General features: G+C 38.1%; 1 protein-coding gene across 3 annotated transcripts in view; it reads left to right on the forward strand.

Moving 5' to 3' along the window:
- Positions 1 to 27,059, forward strand: part of LOC150089705 (phosphatidylinositol 4,5-bisphosphate 3-kinase catalytic subunit alpha isoform-like) — a 291,320-nt gene that overhangs the window by 159,067 nt on the left and 105,194 nt on the right. For all 3 annotated transcript variants that reach the window (XM_090389607.1, XM_090389609.1, XM_090389608.1), the window contains 2 exons: positions 268 to 459; positions 22,946 to 23,110. In XM_090389607.1, the coding sequence (XP_090245733.1) occupies positions 268 to 459; positions 22,946 to 23,110 (357 nt within the window). The remainder of the gene's footprint in view (positions 1 to 267; positions 460 to 22,945; positions 23,111 to 27,059) is intronic.

The raw sequence follows: 27,059 nt of genomic DNA on the forward strand, positions 1-27,059 counted from the left end.
CGAGGACTGACTGTACATGGTAACAATGAGATACAGTATAGGAAATACTTAAAATGCATTATGTTCCATTTTTAATTTCCAAATTGGTATTTGGAAATTAAAAATGGAACATAATGCATAAATCCAACACCTGTATTTTTTTTTTAGTCCAACAGTTGAACTATGCTCAGAAAAATATTCAAAATATGCCAGATTTTTGAGGTTCTGCTGTATTTAATATCTAGGAATACTAAAATTGCTTATGATTATGCTTGATTGCAATTCCAGAATGCAGAAATGGTTACCCAAGCAGACCTTGACCAAGTTCAAGAAATTATTCAGAGAGATCCACTTTCTGAAATTTCTGAACAAGAAAAGGAATTACTTTGGAAATTACGAAGGCACTGTATTACAGTGCCTGATTCATTACCCAAGCTTTTAGATTCTGTTAAGTGGAATAGCAGAGATGAAGTTTCACAAGTAAGAGTTTTAATTGTTTTGTGAATAATGCCAATTTTGTATAGTTATGAGTGTACATTACAGTTTTACTCATTTGAAATAAAAGGCAAAAGTTTCTTTTTTTTTTTTTTTTTTTCCTTTTGCCTTTTATTTCAAATGAGTAAAACTGTAATGATTTTATAAAGATTAATATTTTTGGATCATAAATGGTATTTTAAATATTTAATTCAACTATTTTTTTGTTAATCTCAAATTTCATATATGTGTTTCTGTTGATAGAGGATTTCACTTGTGTGAAAATACTTGTTTTGATGATCATGTTGCTACAAATAATATAGTTACTACTAAATACAAGGTTACAAGACTTGTTTTCTATTAAACACAATATAGCTACAAAATTATGATACTGAATTTCATGTGTTAAACTTGTGGAAACAGAAACAATCAGGCTATGCGCATGTTGGGAGCATGCCCATAGCAACAAATATTTATTCATCTTTGTTGGCTACCACAAGGTTAACCTTGAAAGTACTACTGCAGCAAGTGGAAATTTCAAGGTTAACCTTGTAGTAGCCAACAGAGATGAATAAATATTTGTTGCCTTATTTGTGTCAGCATAAGAATACTTACACATAATTTTGAGTAAAGAATTAATATCAACTATTGTGGCTAAACAAATCTGCAGTTGAGATACTTGATATGTTAAATGAAGGTTATGAGAGTGGAATAATTTCACAAATGGGTGTTTTCATCAGTACACAAGGTCTGAATATAGTAAGGAAAATGTTGATGAAGGTGCTTGAATCTTCTATTCAACAACAGATCTGGTTAAAATGTTAAAAAGTTCAGATTTTGTATATTATTATTTTTTTCCTTAATTATTATTAGTGGCATATGTGCAAGAAATCAAGCTTATAAAGAATGAGCCAAAAAAAAAAAAAATAAAATAAACTTTCCACATTGCCTGTCCATCCCCCTCCAATGATTTGTCTAATTCTTTCTTGAATATATTCACACTGCTCACTTCTGCAAAACAGATGGAAGTTTTTCCAACAGTCAACTACCCACTTCTGCACATCTGTTCTGCAATCATCCTTCCTCAATTTGAATTTATGTTCCCTTGTGTGTAGTCTGAGCAAGAGGAAGAATGCCATCATTATTAAACCTGCTCAATCCATTCAAAGCCCTAAACACCTCAATCAGATCACCTTGCAGGTGCCTAGTCTCCGGATGCTGCAGTTTACAGAACTGAAGCCTGTCTTGGTAAGTCCATCCTTTTGTTCTATTCACCAATCTCATTGCTCTTCTCCTGCACCCATTCCAGCAGATATACATCCTTTCTAAAATGAGGCCTCCAGACTCATGTACAGTACTCAAGATGTGGCCTAACTATTACCTTATATAATGGGATAATCACTTCATCCCTGCTATTAAAGTTATTGTATATCCTTGACAATAACCCCCCCCCCCCAGTGTTTTTTTCATTTTCCACTACCCTGAGTGTGATACCACACAGTTGGTGTGTTAATCTGGGATTACTGCTATCCATAAGGTAGTACCTTGTATTTATAAGTGTTAAACTTCAACTGCCTACTTTTTTAGATATTGTTGCACCTTACCCTGATTACTGTCATTAACCAACCTGCCAACTTTGCATCATTTGCAACACTGGACCCTGGTAGGCTCCACTAATAACATTAGTCCATGAAGAGCAGTGTCCATTGATTTCCACTCTGTTTTCTCCTACTCAGCCATCCCTTTATCCATAGCAGCAACTTGCCCCTAATACCACACTGCTGCAATTTGTAAAGAAGTCTTTTATGCACAACAGTATCAAAATTAAAAGTTTAATTTTGATACTGATAAAGTTTAGAAATAAAAACATTAAGTTGTACTTCTGTATTTTTATTCATTGATAACAAAACAAATGGAATGGAACTTCCGGCCACAATAACACGTGTATAGGCTTTTAATGAAAATAATTACTTATTTTTTGCTGCACCATTTTCGAACTTCATTTCTTTGTTGCAAGATCTCTCACTCTTTTCAGCAAGATAGTTGAATTAAACAGTATTCAGCTTGTTGCTCACACCTAGCCCTTGTGGGTAGCACAGTTGGTAGAATCACCATCCTCTCTACCCTGGGTGTAAAATACCTGAGTTCGAGTCCTCCCATCATTAATGGGACTTTTTCACAACATGGCTGTGTTAGTCGCTCTCAGGCAAGGGTAGCTTGTCGAGGCCACATTATGTCAGAGAGCTGGGTACGTTCTTGCCACGTGGAAGCCATATCCAAGAATTTCATTACTTCATACTGCGCCTCCGTAGCCAAGTGGGAAGGAGCAGCAGCAGTGCATAGCACATGCTTCTTGATTAGACCAGGGTTCGAGTCCGTCACCACCAAATACAGAGGATGCGGAAAGGTCAAGGGAATGACCACCAGATATTCCCGGAATTGTCACCACATTATGTCAGAGAGCTGGGTACATTCTTGCCATGTGGAAGCCGTATCCAAGAATTTCATTACTTCATACTGCGCCTCTGTAGCCAGGTGGGAAAGAGCAGCAGCAGTGCATAGCACATGCTTCTTGATTAGACCAGGGTTCGAGCCCGTCACCACCAAATACAGAGGATGACCACCAGATACTCCCGGAGCAATACAGCCTTAGTTGCTAATGCTCCTAAAAACCAAATAACAACAACAATTACTTCATACAGCATGTCTTACCCACCTTTTCTTGGCTCCGAGTGCCAAGCGATAGTGACAAGCAATTTTTTCTGCAATATATAAAGTTCTCTTTCAAGCAATAAAGTTTAATATCTTTTCTAGTGTCTTTTTCTTTTTTGTTTATTTCAAGTTGTGGTTCTGTGCTTAAAGTGTGAACCCAGAAATGAAATCTACCTTTCTTTAGTGTGTGTGTAATTACTAATAAACTCTACTAATGTCTACAACCACTTGGTCACTGGTGGCATGGCTCCTGCCTCCACGTGGTGTGGCCAGTAACCTGGAAGAAAAAACTCGCTCTCCCAGAGTTAAAAGATGCAACGATAGATATCAACAGATGTGCCACTTATGGATCTCTTGATCCCCATCCATCAACCAGAGATGATACAAATACATCCAATGCAAAGTGGCAGAAAAAAGAAGAAACTGAAACCCTGCTCCTTTTTTTCTAATTTTGCACTCCTTGAAAGACAACCCTTTGAGTAAGCTGTCCCCATTTTTAATTCAGAAATGTCTTGAAAATATGACTGGCCCTCCAAAAATGGTCCGAAGACTTCAACTGGGGGGCTTCCTGGTAGTGATTTCCTACAGTGAGCATAAACACTCAGAAAGACTTAAAAATATCGACATTTGATGGAATTCCCACAGAGGTTATCCTGCATCCTCTTTGAACTTCTCTAAAGGGGCAATAGCAGACTGGGATCTCCTTAATGTATCCAAGGAAGATATAATTCAAGAAGTATGGAGCACTTACTCCTACCCGGACAGTCATTCTTACATTCACTACACCAACTCTGCCATTAACCATAAAAGCTGGACATTTGAGATGTAAAATTGAACTTGCATTCCTAACCCAGTCCAATGTTTTAAGTGCCAAAAATTTGGGTACTCCCAAGAGGTCTGCAGAGGTGTAACCACCTGTGGTTCAAAAGAGCACATTTCACACAGACTGCACTACTGAAACGCAGTGCTGTTCAAATTGTCAAGGAAATCATTTGGCATATTCAAAGGAGTGCACCCAATGGCAGAGAGAGAAAAGAAAATTCAAAAGTACAAAGTTGAACACAAACAGATTTTAGTGTCCACTGAATTGCCCTCCTATGCTTCAGTTGTGCAAAAGCAACACAACTCTTACAGTACAGTTGACCGTTCAGTTCCTCCAAGCATATCAATATCTGACTGGACAAGATCGGTCCTTTCCTCACTAAAAAGAACACCTTGCCCAACAGCATAAAACACTTTCAGTACATACACCACTGATGATACCACCAAATAAAAACCGTACAGTAACCAATAAAGCAAACAAGCTCTGAAGGAGAGAATCAAAAATCCAGTACTAATAACATGGGCATAGACAAAAAATCACATGAGGATGATCCACTTCTTGAAATTCATGCAGAGGAAGATGTGGACATCAGCAGACCAATATTCCCAAAAGGGGAAAAAAACAAGCTGCATCCCATAAGCAAGAGACACACGTGATAAACCTTAATAATGCATAGAATTGTTCAGTGGAATTGTCACAGACTCCGAGCTAATTTAGGCAATGTTTATGACTTAATTATTGAATACAAGCTTGCTGTTCTTTGTCTACAGGAAACAGATCTGATCCCTCAAATATCTATGAGCATAAAACACCACATAATGCTTAGAAAAGATAGGAACAACTCTAATATAGCTCATGGAGGAGTAACATTACTAGTAAACTCCAGAACTCCCTTCAGACCTATCCCTCTGCAAACAACTTTAGAAGCAGTCTGCTCGAGCTACAGTAGGGATGGCAATAACAGTTGTTTCTTTATACCTTTCATCCAATCATTCACTTTTGCTGATTTGACTTCTCAGCTGGTGCCACCTTTTTGTATCTTGGGTGATAAATGGCATCATCTGCCTATGGAGTTCCTTAATCAGTTAATTGAAAAATTTCGTGGAAGGCACATCTTAACATTGTTAAACAATGGCAGTCACATCTGTCCTCAAGGTCAACTTCTGCAATTGACTTTTCAATATGCTCACCAAACTTGTTTCCACTTATTGATTGGACAGTTACTGGCAACCTTTGTAACAGTGACCACTTTCCAGTAATATGTGTGCTTTCAACTAACTCTCCTCCTCAAACTGAAATAAAAACAGTCTGGAAGTTTGAAAAAGCTAACTGGATGAAATATCAAAAACAGGCACATTTAGATATTCAGACCATTGGCTCTGTGCTAAGTTACATCACTCAGCAAATAATGGCAGCTGTAGAAACCACCATACCCAAATCATCTATGAACATTCACTCCCACCCGAAAATATGGTGGAATGAAGCCTGTAGCAACACCAAAAACGAGAAGAATAGATACTGGAATTTATTTTGCAAACACCCAACTGTTGCTAGTCTGATAATTTAAGAAAACAAGAGCTAAAGCTTGTCATATACAATGAATAAGTAAAGAAAGAGACATGGTCCCAATATGCCTCCACTATACAAACAAAACCACAGACATCAAAACAGTTTGGACTAAAGTAAGAAGAATTAATGGGAAATACCCTCCTATAACCACTCCAATATTACATCTAAAAGGGAAAGAAATCCTTAATCCTCTCGAAATTGCCAATTCCTTAGGTTAAACGTTTCAAACACACAGCTGTAATCGCATGTGAGCCAACTTTTCAGTCACATCAAGTACAAGCAGAAAAATGTAATCTAAATTTTAGCACTACATGCCAGCTTCCACATAATGTACCCTTTACCATGATCGAGCTATGCAGTACACTCTTATGATAAAAGAATAGTGTTGCTGGCCTTGATGGAATCTATTATGCCATGTTATATCATTTGAGTGAAGAATCCCAGTCTGCTATTCTAAAACACAATGTAATAGAATCTTTCATGAGAATTGCTACCCTACTATCTGGTGTCATTCTGGTGTATTAGCATTCCCAAAACCAGGAAAGGACCATTCTGATCCAACAAATTATCGACCTATTACTTTAACTAACTATTTAGGAAAAACATTAGAAAAAATAATTAATGCCAGGTTGACATTGTTCCTAGAGACGGAAAACATCCTAAGTCAAAGTATGGCTTTCAAAGAAGTAGATTAACACTTGACCCTTGACTTTCTGGTCAAAGCTGAAGGAACCATTCAAAATGCATTTCTCAAGAATGAACACTTAGTGATGATATGTTTGGACATCAAAAAGGCTTTCGACACAACCTGACAATATGGGATTCTTCATGATCTCTGTGAATCCATCTTCAAGGTCATCTTCCAAAATTTATCTGTAACTTTTTAAGCAGTAGTCTTTCAGGTACGTTTTCACTTTCCTCTCTCCCAAACATTTGTGCAAGGAGGAGGAGCCCTCCTGGATTCTGTACTTAGTGTCGTGCTCTTCTCCATGAGGATTAATCCAGTTACTAAATGCTTTCTTGACACATTCGAAACATACCTGTACGCTGACAATCTCGAAATCTCATGCCACTCTCAAAATATGTATGTAATTGAAAGACAGCTTCAAGGCACAATTAACAAGCTTGTTCAGTGGGCAAAAAATAATGGTTATTGTTTCTCAAAGCAAAAAAAAAAAAAAAAAAACAGCAATTCATTTTTGCCATAAATGAAATTTACATCCTGATCCAGACTTACAGCTGGACTCTCATCCAATTGCTTTTCAACATAGCATTAGATTTCTTGGACTAATTCTGGATAAAAAAAATTAAGTATTTTGTAGAATATTAAACATATACATACAACCTGTCTAAGAAAGCTGAATCAACTTAGGGAAATTTCTGCTATGTCACTGGGTGAAGATTGGATATGCTGCTACCCCCCCATACCATTCACTAATTAGATCTAGACTAGACTGTGGGTTTCCATAGTCTAGTCTAGTATTAAAATGGCTTGACCCTGTACGGCACAAATTGCCCTGGCCCCGGGTGCCAAGCGAATGTGATCGAGCGTTTTCTCTGTGCTTAAAAAGTGATTATCTAAAAGCGATTTAAAGTTATATTAAGTTCCTGTCCTTAAGAAATTTATTTTTTATATCAGCTACTGTCACAAAAAGTACAGTCTGTCCTCGTATAGCACGATAGTTGTGTTCCTAGCAACCCTCGTGCAATATAAACAACAGGCCCTATGGGAAAAGTGGGGTTAGGTGCCGACCACCCAAGATTGAACACACATTTGGAACCAAAACATTACCAAACACAATAAATAATTGGGTAATTTTAATCGTTATAAAATACGTAAGTATTTTTATAACAATTGAAATACGTAATAAAAAATATAATATATTTTTTATTATAATATAATAAAAAATAAATATTTTTTTATTATTTATTATATTATAATAAAGTATTTTTAGTATTTTTTAATACTAAAAAATTTATTATATTAAATAAAATAGTCGTAATAAAATACTTACGTATTTTATAATACGTAAGTATGAATTATAATACGTAAGTCGTAATAAAATGCTTACGTATTTTATTACGACAATTACGTAATAAAATATTGCTAATGCTTTTGCTTCTATCGTAAGCAAACTTGTTTTTTGTTTGATTTTCTATCCAAACAGATGACAGCCATTCCATCTCTTCCAATTCCTTGTGTCTTAATCTAATGGATTTTAATTACACTTTGAGTTGTTCCCGCTATGAAAGTTGTTTTTATTTTCTCCGCATTCTTTGTAATTCTCGGCGTTGCCTCAATTAGGTCTGTAGCACGTGCAATATCACATGGTCTTTCATTTAGCTCAAAGCGTTTCACAATTTCATATTTTTTTCTCTATCGACAGAGGTGGACTGGCCATAAGTCTTACCCAGGAAACCCCGGTGGGCCAGAGGGCAGTGTGATTTTGGCCATAAACCGTAGTATGAGGCCACTATAAATTTTCCCGGGTAAGAATTTTTGATCCAGTCCGCCTCTGTTTATCGATATTGCTTTTCTTTTTCTCTCTCTGAATCTGCAGTGTCTTTGCCAGGACGCTTCCTTTTCACACCTTTTAAGTATTTTACTCATTTTTAGGGAATAAAACACAATTACAAAACGAGGAGGCACGCTTAATACACATAAACAAAGCTACGCGCATATAGCAACTGAATAAACAACACCGTAAAGGCCGAGATACACTATTAACATCCCACATTTTACTAAAGCACATTTCTGGGGGTTACTACCATAAAACAATAAAAACAATTTCCAGTTGCGTTTCTGCTAGTGGAATCTGTTATAAACTGGTAGTAAACTCCATCTAATTGAATTTGCGATTATATCGATAGCTGGAATTGTGTTGGTTTTTACGTTATTATGGTGAAATGTGTTCCCCTTCACTGATATAAAACACATAAATACATTTTCAGAATCTTCTTCATTCCCATCGTGTTGCGTTTGGTTGGGGTGATTCCGCGTTCGACTGCCATTTCTTTTAAACACAAAGGCGAATCGTGCATAAGCGAATTCAGTTCGTGTTTTATAAGATAACGTTCCCCTATTTATAAATCGTGTATGATCGAATTCGTGTAATGTAAACACGTGTTATACGAGGACCGACTGTACTTGTACAGAGCAAGAAAGTAAAGCTACCTTTCTTTATTTTTCATACTTCTTTTACTAACACTTAATACTCTACGCTTGGTCACACCGGGTACTGCTCCTGCCTCCCCGTGGCGGGGCCGGAAGTCTTGGCAGGAAAGCTAATCTGCCAAGGGCTAAAAGGAGCAAACATGGATCAACATGCCTTTCCACCTCTCGAGCCGACAAGCTCTCGCCCAGAGTTAGACAATGAGCATAACACGTCGCAACCCAAGAGGATGAAAACCACTTCCTCAGCCACAAATTGTCCTGCATTTCTAATAATGCACTGATATTGAAGTTGTTGCCGTACGTTTGATAACCCAGATTGCATTAACACTAGCATCAGTCTATCTCCCACCAAGTCATACTTGCTCTTACCAAGATCTTGAAAACCTGCTAATGCAATTGCCACCCCCGGTCTGTCTGTTGGGTGATTTCAATAGCCACCATCCCTTATGGGGATCAAAAAAAGTAGATACACATGGCCGACTAATTGAAACTTTTCTAGACAAACAAAACCTTACTGTTCTTAATACTGGTGCACCCACTCACATACAATTACCAACTGGACAAACTTCTGCAATTGATCTATCAGTATGTTCCCCGACTCTGTATCCAATCATAGAATGGTCTGTTTTAGATGACCCCTTGGGCAGTGATCATTTTCCGATTATTTGTGATCTGCTCACTGCACAACCACCATTAGTCAATCCCTGTAGGAAATGGAAGTTCTCTCAAGCCAACTGGGTCAAATTTCAATCTTTTGTCACCCTGGATGAGCAATATATACGTACACAGTCAATAGATGAAGCCATAGATTATATCACTTCACACCTACTATCTGCAGCTAAGTGTTCAATTCCATTGTCGAATCCTCGGTCCCGACGGCACTATAACTATTGGTGGAATGAAGACTGCACAAAAGCAAAGAAGTTAAAAAATAAAGCATGGAATTTATTTCATAGATCACCAACCACGACTAATCTTATCAATTACAAGAAGCTAAGAGCGAAGCACGTCTCATCAAAGGCAAGCCAAGAAGAATTCTTGGATTCATTTTGCATCTACCATAAACAGAAACACTAACTCCAGGTTAATATAGAAGAAAATCAGACAGATTTCTGGAAAATACCCTACAACCCCTTCACCTATTCTTTCATGGAATGGGCAGGAACTCTCTGCTCCTGAGGACATAGCAAATGCTTTGGGCAAAATGTTTGCTAAAGTTTCAGCGGTCTCAAATTATTCTGCGGATTTTCAGAAAATAAAAACCAAGACCGAAGAACGAGCCATAAACTTTCGAACCTCAGTTATCCTTCCGTATAACCAGCCTCTTCAATATCACGAACTTCTACATGCCATGAAAATGACACACAACGGTGCTGCTGGGCCAGATGGAATATCTTATATCATGTTACAAAACCTTGGTGACAAAAATTTACAAATACTACTGGTCTACTATAACAGAATATTTATGGAAAACATTTATCCCATCTCTTGGCATCATGCCACAGTTCTTGCCTTTTTGAAACCTGGAAAAGACCCTACAAGGCCATACAATTACCGACCAATTTCCCTCTCCAGTTGCCTCGGTAAATTACTTGAAAAAATTATTCATAATCGACTTGTTTGGACCATCGAAACACAACACCTAATGAGTAATAATCAGCATGGCTTTCGTACAGGTCCTCCTTAGATCTCATTATTAAGGCAGAGTTCTGCAATTCGCAATGCCTTCGTAAAAAATGAACATCTCGTTTTGGTTTCCATAGACATAGAGAAGGCATTTGACACTACCTGGCTTCATGGCATTCTCAGCGACCTCCATGCCCTTGGTCTATGAGGCAACCTTCCTATATTCATCAGAAACTTTCTCCAGAATCATTCGTTCCATGTTCGATACCACAACTCGCTTTCTATGACATTTTTACAGGAAAAAGGAGTGCCACAAGGTTCTGTATTGAGTGAAACCCTCTTCACCCTTAAAATTGATTCTATAACAAAAGAACTTCCAAATACAGTTGAGACCTATCTTTATGCAGATGATCTCTCCATTTCTTGCCATTCTCAGAATATGAGATCCATTGAACGGCAACTGCAGTTATCCTTGAATAAGGTGCAAAGGTGGGCAGGACTCAATGGCTATCGTCTATCTCAGCAGAAAACTGTTGCAGTCCACTTTTGTAATCAACGAAAAATGCATACAGATCCTGAACTTCAGATGTCAAATTTTACCATTCCAGTGACCAACAATATCAGATTCTTGGGGTTAATCCTTGACAGAAAATTAAATTTCTTTGAGCACATTAAATCGCTGCATACTTCCTGCCTTAAAAAACTGAACATACTGAGAGCTTTATCTGCAATGTCTTGGGGAGCAGACCGTACATCTTTGCTTCTGCTATATAGAGCATTGATCAGATCCCGTTTGGATTATGGTGCTCCAATCTACGATTCTGCCCGAAAGAGTACACTACGCTGGTTGGACCCTATACAGCATAGTGCACTGCGGATTGCCCTTGCCGCATTCAGGACATTCCCTACCCAAAGTTTATATATTGAAGCACATGAGCCCCCCTCTTTGTCTCCGCAGGAAAACACTACTTCTTAAGTATGCAGCCCGAATACAGAACTGCTGTCAGCATCCTATTGGGCCATATCTCTTTAATCCACCATTGCAAAACCTTTATAGAAATAAACCCAGTAAAATAAGACCAGCAGGCTTACGCCTAATTGAAATAACACAGAGTTGGAATATTCCTAATGTCAACAGGCTAGACGTAGTGAAATGCTTTCTCCCACCTTGGACACTTCCTCCACAATTAACTTGTGATACTTATCTTCAAAAATGGGGAAAGAATCTTCTACCGTCACTCAACGTGAAACAACTCCATGCAAGCCATATTCAGAAATATGCTAGTTTATTGCCAATGTATACTGATGGCTCCAAATCACACTCAGCTGTTGGAGCAGCAGCAGTATTTCCCTCTACAATCATTTCTGCTTCCCTTCCTCCTGAGTATAGCAGCTTCTCTGCAGAACTTCATGCAATAAAGTTAGCTTTAGAAAACCTGAATCTCTACCCATCTCTAAAATATATTGTATACACTGACTCTCTAAGCTCAATTACAGCAATACAAAACTTTTCTTATAAGGTTCATCCTATATTAAACCAAATCAGAAGCCTATTATTAAAAATTGAGGAACGTCATCAATCAGTGACCTTTTGCTGGATCCCAGCCCATTCAGGGATAAAAGGGAATGAACTCGCTGACAAAACTGCCAAAAATCCATCAACTTATGATTTAACCCTTGCTCCTATTCCAATCTATGACTATAATCATATCATACAAACAACATGTCTTGCGATGTGGAAAGAGTTATGGCACACCCAAAGCAATAATAAACTTTATCAGTTGAAACAGGATCCACAGCTTTGGCGCTCTAGCACCAAAACAGTACGAAGAGAAGAAGTAGTGCTTGCACGAGCACGGATAGGACATACATATCTGACTCACCTTCACCTACTTACAGGAGAGGATCCTCCTCATTGTCCATACTGTTCCTTGCACTTATCAGTCAAACACATTCTCGTTGACTGCCCTCACTATGATCAGGACAGAATATCCATCCTCCTTTCCCTAAAAAATCTTCCGGAACCGAAGACATTAAAAAATATTATAGGTGACGATGCAAACATCAATGAATTCTTCTCTTTTTTGAAAAAAATTGGATTGTATCATAAATTTTAAAACATCACTCTAATAAACCATAAATTGATTCTATCTGAAATTTGATTTTTATTATTTTCCTATGAATAGGCGCACTATAGCCCCAGTAGCTCGTGCGCCATTAAACCCCCATCACAACAACAACAACAACAAATTGCCCTAGGAGCTTTTTATACATCACCAGTTCAGAGTCTTTACACAGAAGTACACAAACCATTCTTTGTCAGCATGCCCTGCTACTAAACTATGTAGCTAAAATCAGAAATTTCCCACATCATCCTGTATGGCAATATCTGTTCAGACCAAAATGGCATAATTTGTATAAAAATAAGCCTTTTAAAAAAAAACCATGTGGCATTAGGTTACAAAGCTTAAGCACTTGTTGGGGACTAAGTATGGATAACATAATTCTAGATGAAAGCATGGCTATGCTGCCATGGCAAATATCCTTGGCACACATTAATAAACATATCCAACAATGGGGAAAGAATACACTTCCAAATTTCAGCCTTAAGCAAATCTATGTGGCTCACTCTTTTCAATTCTCTAATTTCACCCAAATTTACACCAACAGCTCCAAGACAGACAGTAAATTTGGTGCAGCTGTGGCTCTACCGAATATTACAATATCTCAGCAGCTCCCTTTGGAGTGCAGCACTTACACTGCAGAAATGTATGCTCTCCTGATGGCTCTAGAGATTGAAGACTGTTTTAACAGTCTTCAGTCTCTAGAGAATTGAACCCTCAAACCATTGTCTATGCCGATTCCTTAAGCACTGTATCCACTCTTCATTGTAAACTTCCTTCCAGTCATCTCTTTTTACAACAATTTTAATTAAATTTAGTGCAGCTTCTTACAAAAGGGGCAAAAAATAATCTTTACAAATAATCGTTAAACATATCCAACAATGGGGAAAGAATACACTTCCAAATTTCAGCCTTAAGCAAATCTATGTGGCTCACTCTTTTCAATTCTCTAATTTCACCCAAATTTACACCGACAGCTCCAAGACAGACAGTAAATTTGGTGCAGCTGTGGCTCTACCGAATATTACAATATCTCAGCAGCTCCCTTTGGAGTGCAGCACTTACACTGCAGAAATGTATGCTCTCCTGATGGCTCTAGAGATTGAAGACTGTTTTAACAGTCTTCAGTCTCTAGAGAATTGAACCCTCAAACCATTGTCTATGCCGATTCCTTAAGCACTGTATCCACTCTTCATTGTAAACTTCCTTCCAGTCATCTCTTTTTACAACAATTTTAATTAAATTTAGTGCAGCTTCTTACAAAAGGGGCAAAAAATAATCTTTACAAATAATCGTTAAACATATCCAACAATGGGGAAAGAATACACTTCCAAATTTCAGCCTTAAGCAAATCTATGTGGCTCACTCTTTTCAATTCTCTAATTTCACCCAAATTTACACCGACAGCTCCAAGACAGACAGTAAATTTGGTGCAGCTGTGGCTCTACCGAATATTACAATATCTCAGCAGCTCCCTTTGGAGTGCAGCACTTACACTGCAGAAATGTATGCTCTCCTGATGGCTCTAGAGATTGAAGACTGTTTTAACAGTCTTCAGTCTCTATAGAATTGAACCAACCCTCAAACCATTGTCTATGCCGATTCCTTAAGCACTGTATCCACTCTTCATTGTAAACTTCCTTCCAGTCATCTCTTTTTACAACAATTTTAATTAAATTTAGTGCAGCTTCTTACAAAAGGGGCAAAAAATAATCTTCTGTTGGATACCTAGACATGCTGGAATCACAGGAAATGAACAAGCAGATTTTTCTGCCAAAAATGTGTCACATAACATCAGACATCAAAATACCTTACACTGATTACAAACATGTCACACAATATACCGGTAGAAAAAAATGGCTATTCCTTTGGCAGGAGAACAAAAGCAATAAACTGTTCCAGATTAAAAATTATCACAAGCAGTGTGCATCAAGCCTAAGAGGGAATAGGAAGAAAGAAGTATACTTGCTAGATTGCAGATTGGGCATACCCACCTAACTCATAGTTACTGACTTGCACTGGATGATCCTCCACTATGCAGCAACTGTCGAACTCAATTCACAGTAAAATGCCTTATCAATGAATGCCCATTATACTTGAGAGAATGACAAATAGCTTTCTCATCCCTGCTATATTCCTCTAATCAACTTACTTTACAGAAGATTTCAGCCATTCCCAACACCTTGTGTTGTTTGCCATTACAAGAATGCAAAATAGGATGATCTACGAGATTTATTTTCTTCTTTTCCGTGGTCGGATTACTGTTTCAAATCTTCGGATGTCAATGTTTGCACAGATTGTGTCAGTGAAATTTTCTTGCAGGGATAAAATCTTTTGTTCCGCACTCCACCTTAAAATCTCTTCCTTTATCTAAACCTTGGTTTTCCAATAAATTTGCTAAGGATGTTCAAGAGAAGAATGTTGCATATCATAATTGGCTTGTTTCCAAATCTTTAGTTTCATTATCTGCCTACTCAAAGCTCACAACAATTATAAAGCAGTTATTAATCAGCCCAAACTAGATTTTGAACAGGCTAAGAGTAGAAAACTTGCTTCTGGTCCAAATGGTAGCTGAGCCATTTGGACCAGAAGGTCTCTTGCCAATGGCCACAACTTTTGCCCATCTGTGTTCCCACTTCTGTCAAAACCAGATGGTTGTACTGCCACTTCAGCCAAAGATAAAGCTGACCTGCTAGCATCCTATTTTTCTTCCAACGCATGTGTTGCTGATCTTGGTAAACCACCTCCCACTATTCCCAGTATGCTCCATTCAGTGCCTCCTGTGGACTTCCATCAAAAGGATGTCAGAAGGATTTTGACGAATCTTGATGCTAAGAAAGCTCCAGGTCCTGATGGTGTTTCTCCACTTGTTCTCAAAACCTGTACCTCTGAACTTATTACTGTTCTGTGTCACCTTTATTCACTTTCTTTTTTTCCTGCTGCTTTTCTTGGAAATTTGCTCTTAATCCAGTCAGTCCTGAAAAGGGTGTCAAATCCCTCCCATCCAATTATCATCCCATTGCACTTTCTTCTACTCTTTCTAAAGAAAGAATAAAGGAGAAAATAGAGAAATCAATTAACCAACAACTCTTGAACTATCTAGAAACCTTCCATCCAATCAACGACCCCCGGTATGGATTCCATCGGTGTCAATCCACTGGTGATATTCTGGCTTATGTTACCCATTTATGGACAAATTCAATGAAAAGTTTGGTGAAACTCAAGCAGTTGCTCTTGACACTTCAAAGGCTTTTGATCATGTTTGGCATAAAGGTCTTCTAAATAAGCTTCCATCTTATGGTTTGCCAACTGTTTTTTGTAATCGAGTATCCAATTTTTCTCTCTGACCGCTCACTGTGTTTAATGGCTCTTTGTCTTCTAACTTCACCAATAATGCTGGTGTTCCCCAAGGTTCGGTTCTTTCTTTCACTCTTTTCCTCCTTTAATATTAATGACCTTCCATTGACCGGAAATCCTATACATAGTTTTGCTGATGATAGCACATTGCATTCTACCTTCCAGTTTGTAAAACCTTGCCCTGCTCAAATAGCTTAAACTTATCAAATATCCGCTACCAATTCCTTAAATGTGCTGGTCTCCAGTGAGGCAAAGATAACTTAGTTGATTTCATTCCTTCTAAAACTCAGTCTTGTCTTAAATCTTGCATAAAGGATTCATCTGCTCCTATGCTTATCTTTGATAACACTCCGATTTCTAGGCAAAATCATATATCTCTATTGGGAATTACTGACTTCTGATCTCTCTTGGCATGAGCACGTTACAAATATTGCTTCTTCTGCATCTAAAAAACTGGGTTTTCTCTTTCTTGCATTACTTTTTTTCCAAACAGTTGTCACTTTGTATAAATTGTAAATCTGCTCTTTTATGGAATATTGTTCCATGGGCACTGTTCTTCTGAATTGGCTTCTATAATCCCTGCTCTGTCTTTCAAAACAGTCCAAACATGTGCCGCCAACATTCATTTACTGTTCAACTTCAAACTCACAGAACCAACTTTTCATCTTCTTCATTTATTCATTCAACTGCTGTTTTTTTGGAACAACCTTCCTTCATACGTATTTCCTGAAAATTACAGTCTACAGAAGTTAGTCTAATGTCAATAGTTATCTTCTTTCGTCTTCTCAAGCTCCAGCCCAAGCACGGTACTAAGTACTATAGGGGTGCCTCCGTAGCCAGGTGGGAAGGAGCAGCAGTGCGTAGCACGCACTTCTTGATTAGACGGGGGTTCGAGCCCGTCACCACCAAATACGGAGGGTGCAGAAAGGTCAAGGGAATGACCACCGCATATTCCCGGAGCAATATGGCCTTAGTTGCTAATGCTCCTTAAAAAAAAACACACCGGGGGTGGTTCCCCTAAAACCTCTCTCAGGTTTCTAGATTCCATTCAAAAGAGGGCAGTTATGTTAATTAATAACTTATCTCTAACAGAATCTCTCCACTCTGTCTTATAGACTGTTTCTGCTACATGCCTTTTCTACAGTTACTTCGATGGGCATTTGTTCTTCTGAATTGGTTTCTATAATTCTTGCTCTGTCTTCCAAAGCAGTCCGAACACATGCCGAAACTAGTCAACATCCTTTTACTGTCCAACTTCAAACTCACAAAATCAACTTTTCTTCTTCCTTGTTTCTTCATTCAAATTCTGTTTTCTGGAAGAACTTTCCTTCATACATATTTCTTGCAAATTGCAATCTACAGAATTTCAAGTCTAATGTCACCAAATATCTTCTCAACCTCCAACCCATGCACAGTACTAAGTACTATAGGTTCTAATACCTCTCAATTACTTCCATGGGCATATGTTCTTCTGAATTGGTTTCTATAATTCTTGCTCTCTCTTCCAAAGCAGTCCGAACACATGCCGAAACTAGTCAACATCCTTTTACTGTCCAACTTCAAATTCACAGAATCAACTTTTCTTCTTCCTTGTTTCTTCATTCACCTTCTGTTTTCTGGAACAACTTTCCTTCATACATACTCATATTATGCCGTCATACACCAACCGTATTAAAATTTATGGTTTTGTAATGTTTAAAATATTGAAATGACTAGATAGAACAAATAAAGTTTAATCGAATAAATAATTACAATGTATAAAATATAATATTAAACTGCAGGATACTATTTACAATAAAATATATTTACAATAAAACAATGAAATTAAAATACTAGATGATAAAAGCACTAAAAATATACTGTAGCTTTCAAAGGCATCCGCCTCCGTTTTCAACAGTAAGGTTTTATCGTACAGCACATCCTTAAATATCAGCAGGCTCACGGACTCTCAGCACGTGGTTCCACAGGAGCATGGGCAGTATTCTCCTCACGTGTACTGGAACCGGAAATGGCTCGAGAGCGTGCCAGGCGGAACCGTTCATCACATCCAAGGATCACCCCCTCAAAGAGGGGATGAATATGTATTCCCCTGTCTATTAATAGTACTGTTCCTGGAGGAACAGATCCGCAAGCTCTCGAGCTACTTGCAGTAAATCTATGCGCCCTGTATTTTTTTCTAAAGAAAGAATAAAGGAGAAAATAGAGAAATCAATTAAAATCTATGCGCCCGATAACAGCTCCATCTGGGGAGATTTGATGGTGCTCCTCCCAGAAATGCTCTGCCACAGCAGACTTTCCATAATCGGCGGTCCTTATTGCATTCATATGTTCCCCCAGACGATCCTCGAACTGACGCTTCGTTTCACCCACATAACATTCCCCACATTCCAGGCATTTAATCTCATAGACGACCCCACTTGTAAATTCTCTTGGTATGGGATCTTTTACGTGTGACACAACTGTGTGCAACCTCCGCCCTGGAAACTGCACACAGCGTGTCTGACATTCTCGTAATACGCAAGCTATGCGCTCCGTTAGGCCCAGATAGTAGGGAATGTGTGCGGTGACAACTGGTGTGAATTGTTCACTTTGTCCCTGTTCCATTCCTCGGATATGTTTGTTTATGGTCCTCTGTGGGTAGCCTCTGTGACCTGTTTAACTTCTTCATTTCTATCCTGGGGGGGTGCAGTAGTGGGACCCAGCCCTATCCAACAATGCCCTAATCACACTATTTTTGTGACGGTTGGTTTGGGCTGTATTATAATGCATATATTGACCCTGGCACATGGGTTTTCTATATACCCTGGTCTTTAACCTAGGGCCTTCCCTATGAACCAACACATCAAGGAAAGGGAGGGTACCCTCCACTTCCACCTCCAAGGTGAATTGAATAAGCAGGGAGAAGCTGTTAAGAAAGCTAAGTACCTCATCCTCTCTCTCCCTCTGAATAACAGTGAAAATTCTGGCTTCAAGCTCCTCCCTGGCTAAATTTGCTATAATAGCACTAATAGGGGAACCCATTGCTGCGCCATGAACCTGTTTGTACATAATATTTTGAAACACCATGGTGGTGCTTGAGAGACATAGCTCCACCCTACTACAAACATCTTCTACACTTAACTGGGTCCTATTGCTTAAAGTACTATCCCTCTCTAGTGCCATACATGCACATCGCACCCCATGGTCAATGGGAATACGTGTAAATAGGGATATCACGTCAAATGATACCATGGTCTCGCCCTCCTCTGTAGCCTGATCCCTGACAAATCACACGGTCTCCGCTGTCAAGCTCGGAACGGCCAACTATAGATGAAATCAGTCCGGCTAGAAACCTGGACAAATCATGCATAGGACTACCTATAAATGACACAATCGGCCTAAGCGGAACACCCAATTTTTTTTTTTTTTTTTTTTTTTGAAAGGCCATAAAATCTAGGTAATTGGCATCCTGTTGCATCCAATGTCCAATATAAATCCTTGGGAATCAGCAAATTTAGCCATGGAGGAGCTTGAAGCCAGAATTTTTGATGAATTGGCTCTCCCCCATGCATGCATGGAAAAGATATGTCGACGATATGTTCACTATTATTAGGAGGGGGAGAGAGGATGAGGTACTTAGCTTTCTTAAAAGACCAGCGTATATAGAAAACCCATGTGCCGGGGTCAATATACGCATTATAATACGGCACAAACTAATCATCACAAAAATAGTGTGATTAGGGCATTGTTGGATAGGGCTAGGACCCACTGCTGCACCCCCGAGGATAGAAATGAAGAAGTTAAACGGGTCACAGCAGATCTCAAGAAATGTGGCTACCCCCAGAGGATCATAAACAAACATATCCGAGGAATGGAACAGGGGCGAAGGGAACCATTCACACCAGTTGCCACCACATACATTCCCTACTATCCAGGCCTAACGGAGCGCATAGCTCGTGTATTACAAGAATGTCAAACAGCTGTGTGCAGCTTGCAGGGTGGAGGTTGCACACAGTTGTGTCAAAGGTAAAAGATTCCATACCAAGAGAATTTACAAGTGGGGTCGTCTATGAGATTAAATGCCTGGATTGTCGGGAATGTTATGTGGGTGAAACGAAGCGTCAGTTTGAGGATCGTCTGGGGGAACATATGAATGCAATAAGGACCGCCGATTACGGAAAGTCTGCTGTTGCAGAACATTTCTGGGAGGAGCACCATCAAATCTCCCCAGACGGAGTTGTTATTGTCGACAGGGCGCATAGATTTTGGAACTGCAAGTGACTTGAGAGCTTGCGGATCTGTTCCGCTGGGAACAGTACTATTAATAGAGACAGGGGAATACGTATTCATCCCCTCTTTGTGGCAGTGATCCTTGGATGATATGAACGGTTCCGCCTGGCATGCTCTCGAGCCATTTCCGGTTCCAGTACATGTGAGGAGAATACTGCCCATGCTCCTGTGGAACCACGTGCTGAGAGCCCGTGAGCCTGCTGATATTTAAGGATGTGCTGTACGATAAAACCTTACTGTTGAAAAAGGGGGCAGATGCCTTTGAAAGCTACGGTATATTTTTAGCGCTTTTATCATCTAGTATTTTAATTTCATTGTTTTATTGTAAATATATTTTATTGTAAATAGTATCCTGCAGTTTAATATTATATTTTATACATTGTAATTATTTATTCGATTAAACTTTATTTGTTCTATCTAGTCATTTCAATATTTTAAACAGTACAAAACCATAAATTTTAATACGGTTGGTGTATCACGGCATAATATGAGTATGAAAATTCCCAACCCCAGAGGCCTATTTGAAGATTCCTTCATACATATTTCTTGCAAATTGCAATCTACAGAGTTCAAGTCTAATGTCACCAAATAGCTCAACCTCCAACCCATGCACAGTACTAAGTACTGTAGGTTCTAACACCTCTCTTTTGGGGTTTTCATTAAAAATAAATAAATAAAGACTAGACTGGGAGCTTAATTTCAAACTTAGGGGAAATAGAGACAGTATTGTATGACATCTTGCAAACAATTGATCATCAGTATAAGTTATTTACATGGGTAGTTGAGGCTGATTGCTTAGAAAAATTCAAAGGCCACTGGATTGTTGCCAGTGAGAAGAGAGGAAACAGCTTTTTCATGCAGCACAGTACAGGTAATATTAATAAGTGTACAGCCTTCCACGGTAGCTGCCTTGTAGGTGACAACACATTATTCAAAAATTTTTGGGTATGTTTATTAAATAAATAAAATAAAATCAGCTGAAAAATACTCTCTCATGATTTTAGTTTATTCGAATAGGTATTTCAATATTGGATACAATTGGGAGACATTTGACAGTGGGAGTGAAAGGAAAAAATTATACTTTGAGATAAACAATTCACTGCATGTATTCATAATTAATTTAGAAACTATGAAACTGAAAGTTGATCTATTATTTTTTTATGTAATTAAAATTTCTAAAGTAACTAAGTCAAAATAGTGAAGTGTTTATTTCAAAGGTATTATATGGAATTTCGAGATATGTTTTTCCCTCCTACATTATTAAGGAATGAACAGTGAATTTCTGATTTTTTTATCTGCATATACGAATCTTGATTTCCTTTTTACCAAAGCAGTTCTGAAACTTAGAGTGAGATAACTGTGTTTCGGATAATGGCAATATTCTAAGATGTGTTACTATTTTTTATGAATATTATTTAACTGTTAAACTAATGATTGTAATTTCATAGTTTTATTGGTGACCAGACATTTTTGGCAGAATAATGTAACAGGTCTGCAATAGGGATGGTTTTATTAACTTTTCATAGTTTCTGTCAAATATAACATATATAAAGAAGTTGAAGTTGATAAAGTTTAATTGGGGAAGGGCACAAAATGATATGGTAGTTTTTTTTATCATTGATTTCTTATTTAATTTGAACACATATTGCTGTTTCTATTTTATTATTAATTGTTATTGTTTTTAAAGATACTGGAATTCCATAGGAAGTTATAGATTTGCAAAAGGGTTTCACAGAAGAATTAGAGATATACAAAAAGATTTTTGCAGTAAAAAAAAAAAAAAATCAAGAAATTGTGGTTCTAAACCACTCAACTTTTTTTATATTGTGATCCATCATTTCAGAAGTTGTATTTTCAGACAGAATAATTAGTGTTCTGGTTTATTCAGTGTATGTGTAATTTACAAAAAAAAAGTACTTATCTATTATTGTATATTAATTTTATTTTATTTTTACAACACTGAAGCTTGTCATTTATATTTATTTGAGTGTATTTTGCCTGTAGAAGTGTGTGTCCCTGGGCCAATTCACTTTTTTGTGGGCTGAAAAATGTGGCATAACTGACTGGGGAAAATCCTGTTCCCTTCACCTAAGATCAGCTAAATTCATTCAGTAGATATATTTGCTGCCTTCGAGTTTCTCCATGAGCATGTAGAATTGGTGGACAAACTTTATTTTATCCCACTCCCCTCGATACTTCCTGTTTTCAACCCCATCTGCCCATTTCACCTTTACAAGCATCCTTTGCACCCACATCTCAAAAACTTCAATTCTTCTAATAACCTCCTTCTGTAGTGTGGATGTTATAGCCCCATAAAGTATGACTGTAAATGAGGCGATAAAATGATGCACTGGATTGCTATTGAAGATAACTTCAGAAATTCCTCTGGTCATTGATAGAACCCAGACCTCTCTAAACAAGTAACAGATGGCAATGTATCATTCCAACTAAACTCTCACAGTAATCCGTTGTTTCTTATCAAAAATTTCACAACCCACTGAGATTTTGTGGCAGCCCAATGGTGGGTTGCATCCCACCAGTGGACAAAATAGAGAGGCATTTCTCAACCCAGAGGTTGAGAAATACCTGTCTATTCATTTCATATCTGGATGATCCATGTACAGATAGCCACAGTAGTGCACATTAATTATACCTGCCGGGTATATATTATTGAAAATGCTTCAGGTCTACTAGAGCTTTCCACAATTATATAAATTTAGCTCTAATCCACGGTCAGACTTTCATTTCTGATTCACTTATGAAAAGTTATTTGTAATAATTTTGATATAAGTCTTTTCCTTTCTTACTCCTTGCTTTATTAATATTTATTATTTACAGCTATATATGTTACTGAATGAATGGCCTCAAGTGTCTCCAGAAGCATCTTTAGAACTGCTGGACTGCAAATATGCTGATCAGGTGGTACGCAGGTTTGCTGTGAAATGGCTAGACTTGTCACTTACTGATGATCTTCTTTCACAGTACCTTCTTCAGCTTGTACAGGTGAGATGCCATCCTTAAAGTCCTAACTTTTATTTACAGCTTAGTTTGCTTATCTAGAATTGGAAATCAGTTCAGAATAAGCAGTTTTTATTTTTATTATTATTTTTTCTTAATTTCTTTATTTAAATACCACATGTTTACAAAGTAGATGGGTATCAAGTTAACACGTTAATGTGTCATGACACATGTGCATCAGTGGGGTTTTTATTCCACTTGGAGGTAAAAACCACCTGAACTTAGAATCATTTTTGTCTGATTTGAGAGAAGAAAAACCTGAGTGTCATGCTTTATGGGGCTATGACATGGACACCAAAGAAAGAAGTCCTTAGAAGAATTGAAGCTTTTGAGATGTGTGCAAAGGATGTTTAAAAGGTGAAGTGAGTGGACAGACATCTTGCATTCAACGAGCCCGTCACCACCAAATACAGAGGATGCGAAAAGGTCAGGGAATGACCACCGCATATCCCGGAGCAATATGGCCTTAGTTGCTAATGCTCCTAAAAAAAAACAAATCTTGCATTCAAGGAGTATATCTGCTCCCTGAATGCAACATGTCTATTCCCAATATCAGATGCAGTTCAGATGGATGTTAATTCTTTGTGGTGGGAGACTATTTGCTGTAAAAGAAAGATGATAGTGATGGTATCTTACAGGCTAAACGATTCCGAGGAGAATGACAAAAATCTCTTTAGTTAACTTGAGTAGGCAACCAAGTATGATTTCCTCTTTATGAATTAAAAATGCATCTTGCAGAGATAGTTTTTGAACCATCTGGAATTTTTTTTTTATTTATTCAACCGTATTAGAGAAAGTACAAGGAGATCTAATATCCGCAGTCTGGTTCTCAACAAGGATCCTAACTGCATTAAAACTGATAGAAGGTAGTGACCACAAGGTCATTAAATGGCTAGTGTCCAAAGATTTCTGTGGTCAAGGAAAAGATGAATGCTTCAATTTCAAGAGAAGAGACTATTACTGGATTGAGGTATTTTTTGGTATCTAACTAATTTGAGCAACAACTCTGTGCTGTTGAATGTGAGCTCATTATAGGAATTATTCAAAGAATATATCCTGAAAGCCACAAATGTATTCATTCCAGTGAAGGAGTTCCACGAGAGAAAGATGCCAAGGGAGGTTCAATTGAGGAAAAGAAAAAAAGCATAGGACAGTTTACAAACTGTCGCAAAACACCAATTTATATGACAATTACAATCAGATATGCAACAAAAACCAGATGGTATAAGACAGGTGGAAGCTGAAGACAAGAAATCACTTTCTAAGAATGTTAACAAGTTCTTCTAATACACAAATACAAAAAAGAAGAGAATAGCAGACAAGTTGAATAGGTATTTTGGAATGATATTTAAAGTTGAAAGACCTATTGAACATGTAAAATGAGTGATGTATGATCTCAGAGAAGTCTATTAGAAAAATTAATGGAAGTGATGGAAGATAAATTATTGAGACCTCATTAGATTATAGGACTTCATTAGATACTCCCCAGTCCACAAAGGAAGTGCAAAATAGATAATGAGCAAATATAAACTGATAAGTTTGACCTCAGTGGTGGGTAAGATTGTGGCTTCTGTGGTTAAGGATATGATACGCATAAAATAAGTGGTATATGATCTCAGAGAAGAGTCTATTAGAAAAATTAATGGAAGTGATGGAAGGTAAAGTCATTGAGGTCTCATTAGGTTCATTAGATTTTCCCCAATCCACAAAGGAAGTGCAAAATGGATATTAGGCAAATATAGGCTGGTAAGTTTGACCTCAGTGATGGATAAGATTGTAGCTTCTGTGGTTAAGGACATGATACAGGACCATCTCAGTATGAACAGTGTCCTTAATGGATCACAGCATGTATTCTTAAAAGGAAAGTCTTGCCCAGCCAATCTGGTTAATTATTATGATGCCATCATAAAACAGTTGAACATAAGAAACAACTTCAGCATTAATTAGCTTGATGCCAATAAAACCATGTTATATAAACTGGAGCAATTTGGGAAAACTGGTAAGGTTCTTTGTTGGAGGTTGGTCAACTAAAAGATAGGGGACAGAGGTCAGTCATAAATGGTAACTCTTTATAGTGAGCCAACATAGTAAGTGGAGTCCTTGTTTCTAATCTATTTTAGAGGAGTAGAGGGGATGTCAAAATTTGCTGATTATTTGAAGCTAAGAAGGGTGGTTAAAAATCAGAATCAGGCCACGTTGCTTCAGAATTACTTGAAGTAGATACAGATATGTTTTGAAAATGGCTTCTGTACTAAATTTTAAAATGCTTCTAAAAGTTTTGCACCTGAGAACAGAAATCCAGGAGTTACTTATAAAGTAGGGGAGAGGAATTAAAAATGGTTCAGAATGAAAAAGACTTGGGGGTTATGATACACTGAGATAAAATGCAGTTTAAGGAATCACAGTGTCTTGTCTGATTTATAGACCCTTTGCAAATAGGGAGAGGAATATCATTGTCCCTTTGTATAAGATGATGGTGAGACTATATTTGGAATATTGTTTTTATCAAGTTTGGAGGCCATACGTGAAAAAGGCAAAGCTTATAGAGTGGTTTCAAAGAAAGATGACCAGATTGGTGCAGAATGTTAATCAAAGTCCACATGAAGAACAGCTTAGAAGTTTCAGATTGCAAAATTTGGCAATTAGACATCTTGTGAGGAGAGGTTGGGACCTGATTGAGGTGTACAAGGTCCTGATGGATTAGTAAAATTAATGAGGGAAGTATATTCTCATTGGCGGGAGAGACAAGAACGAGGGAACATCATTTAGCCATTCTAATACTAAAGCTTCCCACTGGCACACTAATACCATAGGTGCAGGTGCAACAAAAAAATCTTCAGGAAAACAAACCCATCCCAAACCTATTCCTCTTGGGTAGCCATTGGTTATAATCACCATCCTGCCACTGCCATTGAATCCCATCAATGGCATGATGAATTTTTAGGGCCCTTTTGGGGGGAGGGGGGATTTCATTCAGCAAACTTACGAGGTTGGTTCAATAAAGAATCGCCCTGACCTAGCTGCAGAGGTGCTAGCCTGTTGATTCTTGTCACAGGTTTTAGTCCTTCTCTACATAGTCACCGTGCAGATTTACATATTTTTCCCATCTATGGATGAAGCTATGGATACTGTTTTTGTAGAAGTTGTGAGGTTAGTCTTTGAACCATGACTCAGGGAAGTGGTTCCCTCGAAGAAATGATTTGAGGGAAGGAAACAAGAACTCCAATGGTGCAAGATCGGGTGAGTAGGCCGAATTGAGCAGTATTTCATATCCACAAGTGGCCGCTTGTGTTGTTGCAATTTCAGAAGTGTGAACTGGGGCATTGTCTTGAAGCATTCTCACACCTTTGGACAGCATGCCACACCTACATGTTTTGATTTTCTCCTGTAATTTTGTGAGTAAGTTGGCATAATAGGTACCTGTAATTGTTCTACCTTTTGGCAGGTAATCAGTCATTATTACGCCTTTCTCATCCCAAAACACTATCAGCAAGACCTTTCCTGCTGATGCTTGGACCCTTGGCTTCTTGGTGGGGGGGGACCATAATGTCACCATTCCGTGGACTGCTTTTTACTTTCAGGGTCGAAATGGTGTATCCAACTTTCATCCTGAGTGATTAGACGAGGGAAAAAATCTTCATTTTTTTGGCACAGAGCTACAACTCTTGTGATTTCTGTTGTCGATCAGCCTTCTGGAAACCAGTCAATAATCGGGGAATCCATCTTGCACTCAATTTCCGTAAATGGAGATGGTCATGAAGGACTGTTTCAACAGAGCCCACACTAATCTTCATCTCCTGGGACAATTCGCACACAGATATCCAGCAATCTTCCATGATTAACTACTCCACTTTTCTGATCGTGCTGTCATCAATGACAGCATGAATGGGGATGACCTGGAATGGATGTAGATTCTACCAATGTCTGACCACAC

This window comes from Mastigoproctus giganteus, chromosome 2, assembly GCF_048544385.1.
Source record: "Mastigoproctus giganteus isolate SK-2022 chromosome 2, ASM4854438v1, whole genome shotgun sequence".
Classification (NCBI taxonomy): domain Eukaryota; kingdom Metazoa; phylum Arthropoda; class Arachnida; order Uropygi; family Thelyphonidae; genus Mastigoproctus; species Mastigoproctus giganteus.